Source organism: Histomonas meleagridis (genome assembly GCF_020186115.1).
Source record: "Histomonas meleagridis strain 2922-C6/04-10x chromosome Unknown contig_68, whole genome shotgun sequence".
Classification (NCBI taxonomy): domain Eukaryota; phylum Parabasalia; order Tritrichomonadida; family Dientamoebidae; genus Histomonas; species Histomonas meleagridis.
The window spans coordinates 1061283-1078750 of NW_027150909.1; the positions used below are offsets into that span (position 1 = coordinate 1061283).

Sequence of the window (17468 nt, forward strand, 5' to 3'; positions counted from 1 at the left end):
GAAGAATACGAAGAATCAGGACCGGGAATTGTTCATCGTAAGTGTTTCTAAATGTTTTTATATTCGGAATTTGTGATGATATTTCTTGAAGTTGTTCTATTTCATCATTACGAATTATTTTTAATTGGGTTATGTCCTTCTTTATTATATTTTTATGAAGTTCCCAATCATTCTTTGATAGTTCATTAATGTTTTGAAAAAAGTTATCTGAGAATTCGTTGAATTTAGATTTATAATTTCTTTTTATAAAGTTTTTTTCAATTTACATATTTCTGAATCAATTATTTCATTTTCAACCATGATATGCTCGGATTGATTTTTCTTATAATTTCTATAAATAATTAGAAATTATGATATGCATAAATAGTTATATTTTTTAATAGCATATATTGATTTATATATTAATTTTTTAAAAAAAATATTTCTGATCTATTTTATTTAAAAAATCAGTATATTTCAATCGTATCCACATAAAGTATTGAAATAAAAACACTTTTTCAAGATATTTTTTAACGGTCCACTCATTGACGGTTAATTCAAAAATTTGATGTTTACAAAGAAGAAAAACCCATTATTGACTTTATCAAGATATACTGAGCAATTCAAAAAATTAGCAAAATTACAAGGCATACAATAAAATGGCCAATATATTGCTTAAAATTTCATTATGAAATATAGGAATAATTTTCAAAAAAACAATCGAAAAACATTTTGTCAAGCCTTTTTCATTATGAATATCGAATAACATAATATAATGTAATATTATATAATATTATATATATATATATATATATATATATTGTCATAAGGAAAATACTCAACAATCAAAATCAATAATATTCGTTATATGATCATATGATAAATAAAAATACAAAGATAGTTTTGATGAGCTTTTTAATTATTTTGGTTTTCAATGTTTGCTCTAATGCGTTCCTCTACTTCTATTCCTTTTTGTTGGATGAGGAACTTTACAATGTCTATGTGACCTTTTTCAAATGCATGTGTAATTGCTGTAAGAAACATTAAATATAAATTTCAAATTAATGATTCAAATAGCAAATCTTTGATTAAAACTTCAAACTAAATAAAATAACATCTTTAATATTAATATCAATTTTATCTTGTTCAACAAGTATTTTAACAACTTCCAAATTTCCGATATCACATGCATGAATTAGCAAAGTATAAAATCCTTTAAACAAACTCCAAAAATTCCAATAAAACATTAAAAAATTAAAATAAACGTTAAATTATCAACATAAATATCTTTCATATTTACATCGAAACCTTCTTGTTCAAGTAACAATTTAACAATTTCATTATGTTTATTTCTGCATGCATAAACAATTCCTGTCCAAAATCATTTAAATAAATACCAAAAGCATAATTTAAACGTTATAAAAATCCAAGAAATATTAAAAGAAATAAATAAACATTTTTAGCCATTATATCAATTTCCTTTTGCTCAAGAAGTATTTTTACAGTTTCAATATTTCCATCACGACAAGCACAAATAAATGGTGTTAGCAACAAAATAAATTAACTCCAAAATTAAAAATGAAAAAGTAAAAATATTGATCAAACTATGAAATTATTAAATTAATATCTTTTACATTAATATCAATTCCTTCTTTTCCAAGAAGTAATTTAATAATTTGATCATTATTTCTTCTACATGCATAAGTAAATGCTACCCAAAATAAAGAAAATAATTATTACATAACTCAAAAAATCATCAAATAAAAGAAGCAAATTTGAAGTAATAAAAATATATATCTTTAAGATTAACATCTAATGCAGGTTCAGCAAGAAGTAATTTAACAACTTCGGTATATCCATTATCACATGCAAACATTAAAGAAGTACAAAATTATTTGATTAAATTCCAAATATTAAATGTTAACTTCAATTTTTTCATATAAAAATTATCTTGTGCATTAATATCAATTCCTTTATGCATAAGAAGTAATTTCACAATGTTAGAATAACCACTTTCAGATGATATAATTAGCGCTGTTTTATGTAACACAAATTAATTCCGAATAATAATATAAAACTTCGATTTCTTAATATAAACTTTAAATAAAATGATAAAAATATTTTTAATATTTACATCAATTCCATCTTGTTCAAGAAGAATTTGCATAACATCATAATATCCATTCTTACATGCAATAATAAGAGGTGAATTATCAAATATAAAAAATAAATTTCAAAAATTATAAACAAATTTCAAATTAATTTAAAAAAACATTTTTGAAATTGATATCAATTCCTTCTTGTTTAAGAAGTAATTTAACAACATCAGTACATTCATTTTCGCAAGCGATTATAAGTGCTATATTTTAAATCTAATATAAACACCAGAAATATAAATTTTAACATCAATAAATGATAATAAATTTCATTTATTTTAATTCCGTCCATTTTTATAATTTGTTGAACAAGTTCAATATTACCTGATTGAACCGAAAATTGCAAAAGTTCATTAATTACTTTATTTTCTTTATTAAACATATTGAAGAGATAAATATTTCCAACTTTAGCAGCTTCTTCAATAATTTTCTCATTAATAGTTAATCCTTCATTCATAAGGAACGAAAGAATTTCAAAATTAGAAAATTGGATACATTTAATACCCAAATCGATTAAATTAATTTCGATTAATTTTTGATCATAAAGATAATAAAATATTTCATTTCGATGTAATTCAATTGCAGCTTCATAAGATCCGACAAAAGAAGCATTGCTTTGCTCACATAAATGTATAATTTCATGATTTCCACCTAATACTGCATATTTTCCAGTGCTTTGTAAATTCGCGCCATTTAACATTAAATATTTGAAACATTTAATTGATCCGAAAAATGCTGCATAATCAATAAGTGTAACATTATATCTACTTACATATGAAAACCTTTCATAAAGTGATGGTTCAATTGATTGATTAAAATTAAAGTTACTTTGTGTTGCAATTTCTTGAAGTTTATCAATGTCATCATTACGAAGTGCTTGTGCAATATCTAATGGATTAACTCCATCTTCTACAAGCTTTTTATGAAGTTTCCAATCATCTTTTTCAAGTTCTTCTTTGTTTGTAAAGAATTGATTACTGTATTGTAAATTTTCTTTTGGTATATCATCTTTAGTTTTATAATGCGAAAAGTATAACGTAGCTTTGTTTTTGATTAATTCGGGATCTATTAGTTTATTTTCAAGCATTTTCTCAAGAAGATAAATAGATTCTTTGGATTTAATACGAAGAAGAAATTGCGAAAAAATGGTGATGATCTTATGTTCAACTGTTGAACATTTTTCTTCTTGTTTGTCAATTTCATTCAAAAAACTGATATAAACTTGGGCGTCTTGTGTTTTTGAAACAAAAGAATAATAAACAAGTTGACAAATGATTAGATTATAAGAATATGGATTTTCAGAAAATGAGCCAAATAATTGGATAACTGATTCAACGCATGTCTCTAGATTATTTTCATCCAGTTGAAAAATTTCCTTTTCCAAAGTGAGTAAGTTTTGCATTAAAGAAAATGAAATATTTTTTCTGTATCGTTCAATTTGACGATTCAAAATTACCCTTTGTTCGAGGGTTCTAATGCGATCATTCTTGATTCAATTTTATGGGGCCCAATTTTTATTCGTTTTTAACAGAAATTTCAATATGCAATGTAAAGTATTCATTCGTAATGTTGAAGAACATTCGAATTAAATAAATTATGTAAATGAGTTCAACGAAAGATATAAAAATAAAATAACATTAATTTTTTAATTCTTTGGAACAAATTTAAAATAAAAAGTCATTTTGGGCTATCTCTATCGCTTCCGCCTATCTCTAAATTCTCAAGTCCATCATCGTCTTCGATATTCAAATCATCCACGTTGTTATTCATTCCGTTTGTATCTGTATTTGCATCGCCAATAGTATGTGGTTGACCAGTGAATGCATTGTTGTTATTATTGTTTTGCTGGTTCCCATTATTGTTATTATTTTCTTCTTCTTCATCGCCCCAAGTGTGCTGAAACACAGCATATGGGCGATAAACAAAGTTACGAACGCCCTCAACAGGAACATACCCAAGCCTGTCAATGCAGCAGTGGCAAATTCGATTTTCGAGCCATAAAAAGGCACTTTTCGGAGGAGTCAAAATTTTGACAATTCCGAATTGGTACAAATAACCAACAAGAAGGCCAGAAAGGTGGCCTAGGAAGGAAACATTTCCTAAAATAAGTTGCATGAAAAGTAACATAACCCATGGATATAAATATGATGGAATGAGAAATAGGCTGAAAAATGAACGATATGGTCCACCTTCAATGTATATGTCAATGACAATGAGTGCAAACAAAATACCTGAAAAGCCAAGGGCATGAGATTGAAATTCTGATGGTTCACCACCAAGTTTCATAAAGGCAGCAATGGCTATGTGAATAAGACTCGTGAGAATACAAAAAAGGAATATATGATAAAAAAATGAAAGAGTACCAATTTTTGATTCTAATGAAATACCAAGAGATACAAAGCTCATCATGTTCATTATAAGGTGGAGTATTCCACCATGCATGAAAACTGCTGTAAACATTCGCCAAACTTCCCCATGAATAATTTTCGTAGGAGAAAATGTAAGATATGATGTAATTGTTGAATCGAAAAATCCAAGTTGGATTATATAAATAATCACCATGAAAATTATAAGGAATCTTGTCCCAAAATGCACAGATTGGAAGAATTCCTGCATCTGAATTTTCATATCACATTTCATTAACACTAAAAACTTTTTTTATCGCACAAAATAAAGCAATTCTCTAATTCATACATTGATTTTTCCAAGTATTTCGATAAAATGTAGAGATTTAAAAGAATGTACACAAAAATTATAATAAAGTTTCATTCAAAAAATAGATTTGAATTTCCAAATATTTCTTTAAAATATTATTTCTGCTAACATTAATTAGCATTATATCTATAAGCGGAAGACCAAGTTATAGCAATAACAAAAATTAAATTTCAACACATTTATATATAAACACATTATGTAAATCTGCTTTGTATAATATTTTCAAACACTTCTTCTGTTGATGGACTATATCCGTCAAAGCTTTGCCCTCTCCTTCTCCCGTTCATCTCCGCTCTCAATGCTCTAATCTCTTCTTCAGCACCCTTAAGCCTTTCCATATAAAATGATAACCTAGGTGCCAAATCATCGTTTAGCATTTCATTTATTTGTTCTTTCATTTCTCTATTTTGGTCGAACACATCAAAAATTTTTTCGTTTAAACTTGTCATTGAATTTTGAATGGCCGCCACATAATTCAGAACCCTGCTCAAAAAGTCGCCAAATATGCTTTCAATTCTTGTCAGATTTCGATGTACAGAATTTATGTAATTTGTGTTCAAAACCGGCTTGTTTTCAATTTTTGAGATTAAGTTGATGAATTCGTCAAAATTTTGATTTGAAAATATTCCGAAAGAAAATTGAGTGAATATATTACTCAAACTGTTAACAATTTTTGAATTGCTATTGTTTTTCATTGAAAAGTGGTTCAGTTTTTCTGAGAACTGATTTGACAAGTTTACATACGAATTTATGTTTTCTTGAAGATTTAAAATTTTTTGTTGTGCAATTTCAAGATCTGATTTAATCATTTCATTACTTTGTTGTAGTTCTATAGTTTTAGCCTTTTCATTTGATAACATTTCATTTTGGGACTCTATTTGATTTTTATAATTTTTAATTTGCTTTTCGAATTGTTTCTTCTGCGTCAACAAAGTGTTTAATTCGGTGTTCATTTTAATTGTTTCATTTTGTAACTTTGAGAATTCATCTGATAGTTGTTCGAATGATTTTTTTATTTGTTCATTTTCGTTCGCATTTGAATTTGTTGTGTTTCCCGCCTTTAATATCATTATCTCTGTTTTCAAGTCATTAATTTTTTGTATTAATTCGTTTTCGTTTGTACAATTTAATGTATACATTAAGTTATCGATTACGTTTTTATAATTATTGTTCGAAATTTGCATCTTAAGTTTCTGCATTTCGATTTCTAAGTTTTGTTTCTCTGTTTCTGCACTGATTTTATTAAGTTCCGTTTGCTCCAATTGATTTGTTAATGATTTAATTTGATTGTTTTTCGTTTCTTGAATTGTGTTAAGACTTTCGAGTAATTTGTTTAACTCGTTTTGTAACTTCCAAATCGTTTCATCTTTGTTCGGGGCGTTTTCAATGTTCATGTTAATGTTTAATGGAATGATATCAATCAAATGATCAAAGCGTTGATATGTTATATTGTTTCGATTATGTTGTAATTGATTTGTAATGATTTGAAGTTGTTGTTGAAGTTCATCTCTTTCCTTTTGTAATTGTATTGCTGACGTTTTAAGTTGTTTAAGTTGCGCTTCATTTGTTTCATTGTTATTGTTTTGTTTTTCAGAAATTAAATTTGAAATTGTCGGAATTAAATCGGTTTCATTTGTGTTAAACATCGTCGTGAGTTGGTTTATGACTGATGTTGTGGTTTCTAATTTGTTTTTCGCATTGGGTTCTTCAGTATTAAGTGTTTGAAGTAATGACTCGAAAATTGTAAGTTTCTGATTTAAAGTATTTGGGACTTCATCATAGGTACAATGAAGTTTTTCGGAGAGTTGTTTAACAAAGGATTCAAAATTTTGGTTTGCTTGGTATAGTTTGCCCATAATGTTTGGGATTTCTTGTATTGTACATTTGAAATATTGACAAACTGGATCGAATTGTGACGTATCAACAGATTGTTTTGACTTGGACTGAATAGCAATTTTGATTTTATTTGAAATTTGAGCAAAATGTTCATTTGCTTGATATAATTTTGAATTTACATTATTTGAAAAATCACTTAAAGCCCTTGTAAAACCTTCATCGGCTTGTTTGATTTTGTTTGTAATATTATTAACAGGAAAAGGAGAACTTTGTGGTTGATTATAAGCATTTTGTAATTCATCAATTGCCGCTGCTGTAATTGCGCCATACATTCTTCTTTTTTCTTCAAGTTCTTTTTTACTATCTTCTACTGTTTTATTATAAGCATCAACTAATTGAAGTGTTGTTTCTCCAAGTTCTTGTGCATGCATTAAATCATCGAAAGCAGCCCTAATTTTTTCGTCAAGTGTACCATCAATATTAACTGATGAATTAATCAAATTAGCTGTTTCTTCACTAATTTGGTAGGTCATCAATCTTGAACCGTTTAATATTTCCAATGCGAACAGACCCCTCAAAATAAACGACCGCCAACAACAAAATCGCAATTAAATTCACAAAATCGAACTTAATAATGCCTAAATGAGCAAATATGCGTTGCATTTAGTTGTGTTTCTAAGTAAATAATTATTAAAACGAAGAAATGGCGAACGTTAAAAACTCGTTATTTCAACAACATTAAAAAAATTTGACACAACATCAAAATAAATTTATTCAGCATCAACAAAATCAGAATCAGCATCAGCGAACTCGAAGACGTTCTCATCCATCTTATCCATTATCTCAGCGTCTATATCCTTATATTCCTCTTTTTCTTGGTAATAACAATCTCTATTTGAGCATTGTAATATTCCTAATTCCCCATCAGACCTTGCTATTATACTATTTAATTGTTCATTCGTTGGGTCCAAAATTTCCGGCACTTTACTTTGGTCATTAATTAGTTGTGCTTCACTTTCATTTTCATTCTTATTCACATTAAATTTTCCAGCCTCAATGATTTGATGTCCTAAAATGAATTTCTTCCTTGAAACCCTTAAAATCTTTTCTTCACCAGTTTCATTTGTCATTAATCTAATTACAACTACAATATTTGTTTGTCCTAATCTATGTACTCTAGCTGAAGCTTGTAATTCCACAAAAGGATTATAATCTGAATCGAACAAAATGACCGTATCTGCCACTTGAAGATTCAAACCAAAAGCAGAAGATCTTGTTGACAATAACATACCCGAATATTCGGATCCAGGCTTTATGAACTCATTAATCATTTTAATTCTTTCATTAGTTTTAACATAGCCATCGATTCTTAAACATTTATAAGATTTATAATTCAAAAACAATTGAAGTAAATCCATCATTGAAGTCCATTGTGAATATATTAAAAATCGATGTTGCGTCATAATTAATTTCTCCAAAATTTTATCCAAAATCCTAATTTTTGGTGTTCTTGCAATTATATATTCTATTGGAATACTATTAAAAGTTTTTCTATTTAAGAACAAAACAGGTGAATTTGATACTCTTCGAATTAACACTAATTTCTTTTGCATTGAAGGATTACCTTGTAATGAATTCATCAAAATATCTTTCTGTAAATCAGTTGGCGATACTTTAATTGTAATTTCAAGTTTGTTTGGTATATCGAAGTTTAATTCTTCTTTATTTCTTCGTAATAAATATGGACGAATTACAGAATGTAATCTTCGCATTACTAATTCATGATCTACGTCATGTAAATCATTTAATTCTCTGAAAAACTTATGGAATATTTCTAATGAACAAAACTCATATGGATTAATTAAATATAACAATGACCATAACTCATCAATTTCATTTTGGAATGGTGTAGCAGTTGCAATAATTCTAAATTCGGAGTAAAATGATTCATCAATTGTCTTAAACATATTTGATTTGGAGTTCTTCAACATATGTCCTTCATCGAACACTATAACTCTCCAAGGGATTTTAGTCAACAAATCTTTGTCGACTTCTAACAGACTATACGTAGTTAACATTACATCAAAATCTGATCGGAAGACAATGTTCTCAAACATATGACGTCGCGCTTGTTTCTTACCAATGTATGTAACGACATTAGCTGATGGTAACCATTTCGAAAACTCGTCTTTCCATGTCGCTAATACTGCTCCGGGCATTGCTATTAAGTGTGGCCCTGAAATGTGACGTTGTTCTCTTAGAAATGCGAAAAACGATATGATCTGTAATGACTTCCCTAGACCTACGTCATCCGCTAAGATGCAATTGGTTTTGTGATCGTACAAGTGAATTAACCATGACATCCCTTCAATCTGATGTTGATGTAGTTTACACGAATCTAAAATCGACGGTTGACGATAGATTTTGATGCCGTGTGTAAACGTCGGAGGTTTCCAAAATTCATAGAACTCTTTTTCGTCAAGTGAAGCAAGCGATTCAATTTTGCTCTGGAAAAGTGACATCATTTGATTTTGATGTTCCGCTCGAATGGCGATGAAATGTTTCTGTAAGTTATGGTTGATAAGACGATTCTTTTGGTACTTGTTTCGAAACTGTGAATAGAATTCATAGCCATGTGATGCAACAACTAAAGATGCAGATACTGAAAGAACTGACTTAACAACTGGTAACGTTTGCTTGAGATCGACATTCGGATTGTTCTTTTGGCGATCTCGAATAACATAACGTGGAAGTGGTGAAAATGGAGTCTCTGGATGAAATTCTGGACCAACTGGAAAATAGAAACCACTGCAACTAATCCCACGAATGACATAGTTTTTCGCCTTCTCTTTTTGTGAAAGTGGTTTCATACGAACTATTTCGCCCAATTTTCGTTGCGAATATGGTTTACCTTTGGAACTGGCAACGTACGAATTGTAAATGATGTCGCGGACATAGCGCTGACGTGAATTCAGAAATAAACTATGGACTATGTACTCATACAAGTCCTTATCTTCCTCCGGTATATTGCCCTTTTTGTTGAAGTTTCGGAGCTGCCGCAAATGCGTTTGCATCTTCTGCTGTATGAAGTTGTCGCGCTCTTGCGCCAGTAAAGAAATTGGAATTTGCTGATCTTGAAAATTGCCGACATCACATTGGACGCGTTGGTGATGCGGACACGGGGGACATTTCTCCCAAAAAGTTGGGCTATTTAATGGATATGGAAACGCAATCGGTTGTGGTTGGATGTTTTTGATCTGGACACCACTCGCATCGTCAATTTCTTTGGTGTTTGAAAATGTGCCGGTGTTTAAATTTGATGCAAATTTTAGTTGCGCGAGATATTGGTGGAGTTGTTGTTGATTCATCCAGAGTTTATCTAAACGGTTGAATTATGAGTCACTTTTATTTTGGGGTGCCCTGTGATTTGGATCAAATTTCCACAAATTTCTTTAATTATCGGTTATTTAACCGATTTTTCACACACGCAAATTTCACCAATCTTTTCAATATAGCCGCTGATTTTTCTGTTAAAAGTTCAAAATTTCTGTTTTTCAAAGGGATTTTGCTTCGGGGAATGCTTTGCGCAATATTCTTTGCTGCTGCATTCCAGGAGTATACTCTCATCAACGGTACTCTCGAAATCATGGGGGACAACGACATTGATGATAATACCAAGGAAAAAACATTTCATATTTTTATTGATCGACTTGAAATAATTTATAAAAATTTCGAATTTAGTTCTTACCCTAATCTTAAAACAGTTGAAATTGGCAATAATGTTAAAGAAATTGGTGAACAAGCATTCAGTTATTGTTATAATCTAACAAAAGTTGTAATTGGAAGTGGACTTGTGATAATTGGTTCAGAAGCATTTCGAAATTGTTCAAAAATGACAACAGTTATTATGGGAAATGTTAAAACCATTGGAGAAAAAGCATTTCGTTATTGTTATAGTTTAATTGAGGTTATCATTCCTAATTCTACTACTGAAATTGGAGAACAAGCATTCAGCTATTGTACAGGTTTGACAAAAGTAGTAATTGGAAGTGGAGTTAATACAATTGGTTCGGGAGCATTTCGAAATTGTTCAAAAATGGCAACAGTTATTATGGGAGAAAATATTAGATCTATTGGAGATGAAGCATTTCGTCATTGTTATAGTTTAATTGATGTTATCATTCCTGATTCTACTACTGAAATTGGAGAACGAGCATTCAGCTATTGTACAAGTTTACAAAAAGTTACTATTGGAAACAATATCACCATCATCGATGAATATTTATTTTATGAATGTACAAGCTTATCAACAATCATTATAGGAGGAAAAGTAACAGAAATTTGCTACCACGCATTTTATTATTGCGATAATATTTCGGAAATATATTTTTATGGAACAGAAGAGCCTTATATAGGGGATGAAGTTTTTCCGAATAATATCAACGCAAAGGTCATTGTAAGTAATGATTATAATGGAACGACATTTAATGGTTTATCCATAACTAAATTTAAAGACTTGCAAACAAATACATTTACAAAATCAAATACATTCACAGAATCAAATACATTTACAAAATCAAATACATTCGCAAAATCAAATACATTCGCAAAATCAAGTACATTAACCAAATCAAATGCATTTCCGAATTCGAATACATTTACGCCTTCAAACATTCACTTGGAGGTATCTTATTCTCCCTCAATGGTTCTTACGTACACGCAATCTGTTTCTGCTTATTCTTATTCTTCTAACTCTTTTGTGCTCTCAGCATACGAAACCACATTCACGTATACGAACTCGTTCTTCATATTTTATGATTACACAGTTATAAAATATTCGATTTATTCTCCGTTTTATTATACATTTCATGTCCAATCAACTCAGCCAACAGATAACCATAAAATTTCACAGTCGCTTTTGATTGGCCTTTCGTGCGGAGCAATTGTAAATATATTCGTTTTGATTGGAATTGTTGTCTTTGTCGTGAAGCACAAGAAAGCTAAAGAAAGCTCTTCGTCGGAGTATGTTCACGAAAAAACTGTTGTTGACCTGAAACATACGTCGACGCTTCACCAAAATGAAGAAGCACTCGACAATGTTACAATTTAGCAAAACATTTTTTATTATTAATAAAAAGCGTGTTAAGTCTTTGGAATTATGCATTGTGATATGTAATAACTTACGTAACTTTGTTCATTATATGTTAATAATTTCAAGTGAAAACTTAGAAATGAATTACATGTTGTACAGAATCATTGCTTTTAACAAATATATTTAGTACACAATCTATTTAATGTATACAAACCTTTCTATTTTCAATGAATTTACGGATCATGATGATGTTGTCTGTTTTGTATTATATTTCAGGGTGTTCATTATGATATTAAATCAAATATTTCAAAATAAAAATACTGACATTTAATAAACGGATATTCAAAACATGAAACAAAAATCAATCACATTTGAACAAACAATAAATTAACAAATTACAAATATTATTTAAACCATATGAAGTTCTCCTCAATTTATGCTGTTTCCATCATACTGACGAGTTCCTTATGTAACATTTTTCGCCATAAACAATAAAATTTTCACAAACGTATTCGTTAAGAGCAATTAATCATTTATTCATCTTCTTCGTCTTCGTTTGCCTCATTTTCTGTCTGCCCTCTGTCTCTTGCGTAGAACTCGTTCAATGTCTGCTGGTCGATTCTCTTTAGCGACTCCTTTGGCAGTGTCCTCAATATTTCCCAAGCCAAGTCCAGCGACTCGAACACGTTTCTACTTTCGTACGGTCCCTGTTGCAAGAACTGTGTTTCGAATCTATGCAAGAACTCGATATGTTTCTTATCATCTTCGCTCAATGATTCCTCACCGACGACTGCCTTCATTGCGAGGACATCTTTACCGTGTGCGTATGACGCGTACATTTGGTTTGAGACACTGCTGTGGTCTTTACGTGTCAATCCTTCGCCAATAGCGCTCTTCATCAAACGCGATAACGATGGCAACAAGTTAATCGGTGGATAAATTTGTTTGTTATCAAGTTGACGATCAACATAAATTTGGCCCTCAGTGATATAGCCCGTTAAATCTGGAATTGGATGAGTGATATCATCAGATGGCATAGTGAGAATTGGAATTTGCGTGATACTGCCTGGACGCCCTTTAACACGTCCGGCTCGCTCATAGATGGAGGCAAAGTCGGTGTACATGTAACCTGGATATGATCGACGCCCTGGAACTTCACTACGGGCAGTAGAAACTTCACGTAACGCATTTGCATAAGATGTCATATCAGTCAATATGGCTAAGATGTGCATGCCTTGGTCATACGCAAGATACTCGGCAGTGGTTAAGGCAATACGTGGCGTAATAAGACGTTCAATGGTGGGATCATTGGCATGATTCAAAAAGAGAACAACACGCTCCATAGAACCACTTTGCTCGAAATCTTGTTGGAAGAATTGGGCAGTGCTCTTGTTGACACCCATAGCTCCGAAAACAATGGCAAAATTATCTGGTGATGTATCATAGACATCTTTACCACGGTGTTGAACAAGACCGGCTTGACGGCAGATTTGGGCGGCAATTTGGTTGTGTGGAAGACCGGAGGCTGAGAAAATTGGAATCTTTTGACCACGGGCAATGGAGTTCATTACATCAATGGCTGAAAGACCTGTCTGAATCATTTCTCTTGGGTACTCACGGTTGTATGGATTGATTGGTTGACCTTCAATATCAAGGAAATCATCAGCAAGAACTGGAGGACCATGATCTAAAGGTGTACCACTACCACTAAATACACGTCCAAGCATATCTGTGCTAACTGGTGTATGTTGTGTTTGACCAGTGAATTCGATTCTGGTTCTTTTGACATCAATATCTGTTGTACCTTCGAAAACTTGAACAACAGCTTTATCTCCTTGCACTTCAAGGACCTTGCCACGACGTTCAGTTCCATCACCAAGAGTAATACGAACAATTTCTGCATATTTTGGGAATTTAACCTTATCGCAAATAACTAATGGACCATTAACACTGGTGACAGTTCTGTACTCAATACGAGGCTGAACAATGTAGTCGCGAGTTACTGCATCGACGTGCTGTTTGGTAACTTCGTCGAATTTCGGCATTTGAAAATGGTCACCATTTTAACACAGCAGTGAATTTTTTGAATGACGTAAATCATTCAAATTACAATAAAATGATCACCTGTTAACATCCACTAAAACCAAAGTAAAAAGTATCATAAAAAATATGAACTTATTTAATAATTATTGCTTAATGTTTTAATGTCGATACATAAACATAGGTCGTTTGAGTATATTTAAGTTATATAAAAAATTAATTCAAATTTGAAATTATTTAATAGTTATCATTAATTGAAGATACTTATTTCGAATAGGTAACAAATCAATTCTTTGAGTTTTACTCTAATATTTATTAATGGTTTTGTGCAAACACATAGTGAATTTATCGTCAAACAGAAGATACATATAAACGTCCTCCACCAAACCGTTACAAGAATGGGAGCAGGAATTTCAGTAAATTATATAGATCAAGTACCATTATTTAAAACATCATGTTGGAAAGTTAGTCGTGCTAAGCATAAAACTACATTAGAAGAAGTTAGTCTTTGGGAAATTGATTACGATATTATTCAAAGTATCGGAACTAAAGCAGATCAAGAACGATTTTTAACAGAAACACTTTCATCTATATACTCTGTTCGTCGAATTTTTCATCCAGGTGTTTTAAAAATTCTTGAGCTTTCAGATTCAATTAAAGCTTTAAATTTTGCAGCAGAGCCTATTGAAACGTGTTTAGAATATGATAGTTATTTATCTACTAATGACATTATTTATATTTCATATCAATTATGTAAAACATTAGATTTTTTACATAGTTCAGCGCACATTGTAATGTTTGGCTTATCTATTAGTGATATTTGTTTAACGAAAAGTATGGATACTAAGATTTGTTTATTTACATTTAGTAATCGTTTTATTCATGAGAATGGGGAATCACTTCCGCGTATGGGCGACTGGAAATCTGTTACATACTTCCAACCGCCGATTAATTATATTTCACCAGAATATTATAATAATTCGCAATGCACATTTAAGACAGATGTCTTTAGTTATGGCTGTATCATCGGCACGCTCATCAAAGGATCGAATGTATTGGAAGAGCCGACTCCGAAGCGCATTGAAGAATCGGTTCGCACACCAAATCTTTATCAAAGCAATATTCCCAAGATATTACGCGACATGGTTATTGCATGCTTGAATGTTAACTCCGAAAAGCGTCCGTCATTTAATTTTATACTTCATTCACCGTTATTTGATAATGTTTATATTAAGTCGTTACGATATTTCGAAGTGATATTAACTAAAACGCAAGAAGACAAATATAATTTTTATTGTGGAATATCGAAAACGCTTAACGAATTCTCTATTCGAATTTTACAAAACAAATTTTTAGAATTTTTCATTCAAGAAATTAAGAATGAAATTCTTTATTCGAATATATTAATTCCGATTATATTTGAAATTGGTAAAACGTTTGATAAACGAGATTTTTATGAGTTAATTGTATTACCACTTTATCCAATGTTTACGATTGTTAAACCATATGAAATCAATTTGATCTTTTTACGATATTTTTCTGTTATTGTCGAAAATATTTCAGAAGAACGAATTTATGAAATTTGTTATCCAATTATTGAAACATCGATTAAAAGTGAACAAGAACAATTACAAAAAGAAAGTGCACAAGAATTTCAAATATTAGTCAACAAATTAACAGGACAAAAGATCGAAGAAGAAATTGTTCCGTCACTTGTCGAATATCTTTCTACATCGACTAACAATAATATTATTAATTGTAGTATTTCATTATTAAAAGAATGTTTACCTAAAGTAAATCACAATAAATTTACTGAAGAAATCATTCCGCGCATTTCAGCGTCATGGAATCGCCAAAATAGTATCGAATTATCCGAAATTATCACCGAAATTCTTCGAAACCTTCAGCCTACGATCACATTACGTATGAAATATATTGTTCCAATTGCATCAGAAATTGTTTCAAATAAAATTTGTTCACCAAAAACACAAATCGAACTTTGTAATATTATTAAAATATCGATTGAAATGTATCGAAATCGAAGTCGAACATCAGAAACACAAAGCGCGCAATGGCTTTCGAAAACAATTCAACGAAATCCAAAACGTAATTTGGCAACGAATCGAAACGTTAATAATAATGTAAATGTAAATAATTCACAAAATGAAAATACAAATCAACAAAATTCACAAACGTTAAGTAACTCCAATTTATTTAGTGGTATGAGCATTATGAATAAGCACTAAATAATAATATTAATAAATGTTTTATTTTATATATTTTTTTCTCAGTTATAAACACTTTTCAATAATTCCAATTAAGTTACGTATTCAACAAATGTTTTAAATTTTAATATAATGCATGAACTGCACAACACAGAAACAATTTGAATTACTTGGAAAATTTTAAAATATATAAATTTTACTTCATATTATCTAAATAAATAATCAGATGAATATTCTATATCCAAAATAATTCCATCACCATAATCAGTTATTGGGAAATAGTTTTGAGTTTTTGAAGAATCTTCTGAATCTGAGAAAATATTCTCTAAAGGTTCAGTGTATGGACCTCTTATCTTTACAGCGTTTTCTTTTGAGTCATTTTTAGTTATCGAATTCAAAAATGAGGATTTTCCAGTTTGATATGGACAAAAAATTATTAACATTTTAAGTCCTTTAGAGTATTTCTTTATTCCATTCAATTATCATGATTATCATGTAGCAGCAAGCTTAGTATTAATAATATATTTCATTTTAGTTTAAAGCAAATTTGCAACATTAACAATTATCTGTTATTATCTAAAATTATTAAGATAGTCATGGCCCTACAAAATTTAAAACATGAAATACTTTATTTTGTTCCAACTCATGTTGAATTATTATGCAAACCAATATTTTCAACTTAAAAACAAAAAGTGAAAATAACTTTATAAATTATAAAATTCTTTAAATTATGAATTTTATGGATGTCGTTCCCTATATTTGGAAAAATCTTCACCTTTCTCAAAATCGATAATTATACATGGTACAGAAAAAACACTGGAACATTTCTTTCTGAAGTTTTCTACATTTTTTAAATCATGATCATAATTCTTCATGAATATATTCCTCAAATTCTCAAAAGATTTACCACTAGAAATTAAATCCCTTTCTGGATGAATAAGACTTGTATAACTATTTTGACTGATTCTGCCTCGAATTGGTCTGTAATGAGTTGAAATTAATATCTTATCATGCATTTTTAATCCTCTAGTTTGTTTTTGTAATTTTTGAAATTTTCTTTTTAGATCATCTTCTCCAACTACACTAATAAATTTGCTTGATTGCTGTGTATAAATATCATATTTAGCCAAAAAAAGGAAAAAGAGCATATAAAAAAATGTCAATTTGACATGGTGAAAAATTTAGAAAATCTTTTTTCAATTTTCAATATCATTATAACTTTTTGAATACAAATTTTCATTTTATAACGACGGTTTATTCCTTTCAAAAAGTGTCATTTTTTTACAACCTGTTCGTTTGGTTACCAGCGTTAAATATGAGTCTCAACATGATGATCTAATTTTAATTATTGGACACGTTTCGATTTGTTATCAACCGGGCGATTGGAGTGAAAGTTAAAAAAATAACGAAAATTTATTTTTCCTG

At 30.1% G+C, this 17468-nt stretch overlaps 4 protein-coding genes across 4 annotated transcripts; 1 reads left to right on the plus strand and 3 right to left on the minus strand.

Moving 5' to 3' along the window:
• Window positions 1-3812: 3812 nt before the first annotated feature.
• Window positions 3813-7219, minus strand: GO595_008682 (Clan S, family S54, Rhomboid-like serine peptidase; the record flags this gene model as incomplete). Its single annotated transcript, XM_067922283.1, has 2 exons — window positions 3813-4435; window positions 5974-7219. The coding sequence occupies 2 exons, from the start codon at window positions 7217-7219 to the stop codon at window positions 3813-3815; spliced, it is 1869 nt and encodes a 622-aa protein (XP_067771448.1).
• A 237-nt stretch (window positions 7220-7456) lies between these two features.
• GO595_008683 (putative ATP-dependent DNA helicase CHR12) lies at window positions 7457-10054 on the minus strand (the record flags this gene model as incomplete). The annotated part of the gene is made up of 1 exon (XM_067922284.1): window positions 7457-10054. The coding sequence occupies one exon, from the start codon at window positions 10052-10054 to the stop codon at window positions 7457-7459; it is 2598 nt and encodes an 865-aa protein (XP_067771449.1).
• A 209-nt stretch (window positions 10055-10263) lies between these two features.
• Window positions 10264-11796, plus strand: GO595_008684 (leucine-rich repeat domain-containing protein; the record flags this gene model as incomplete). The annotated part of the gene is made up of 1 exon (XM_067922285.1): window positions 10264-11796. One exon carries the CDS (start codon window positions 10264-10266, stop codon window positions 11794-11796), a length of 1533 nt encoding a protein of 510 aa, XP_067771450.1.
• A 515-nt stretch (window positions 11797-12311) lies between these two features.
• On the minus strand, window positions 12312-13823 carry GO595_008685 (V-type proton ATPase subunit B; the record flags this gene model as incomplete). The annotated part of the gene is made up of 1 exon (XM_067922286.1): window positions 12312-13823. One exon carries the CDS (start codon window positions 13821-13823, stop codon window positions 12312-12314), a length of 1512 nt encoding a protein of 503 aa, XP_067771451.1.
• Window positions 13824-17468: the final 3645 nt, after the last annotated feature.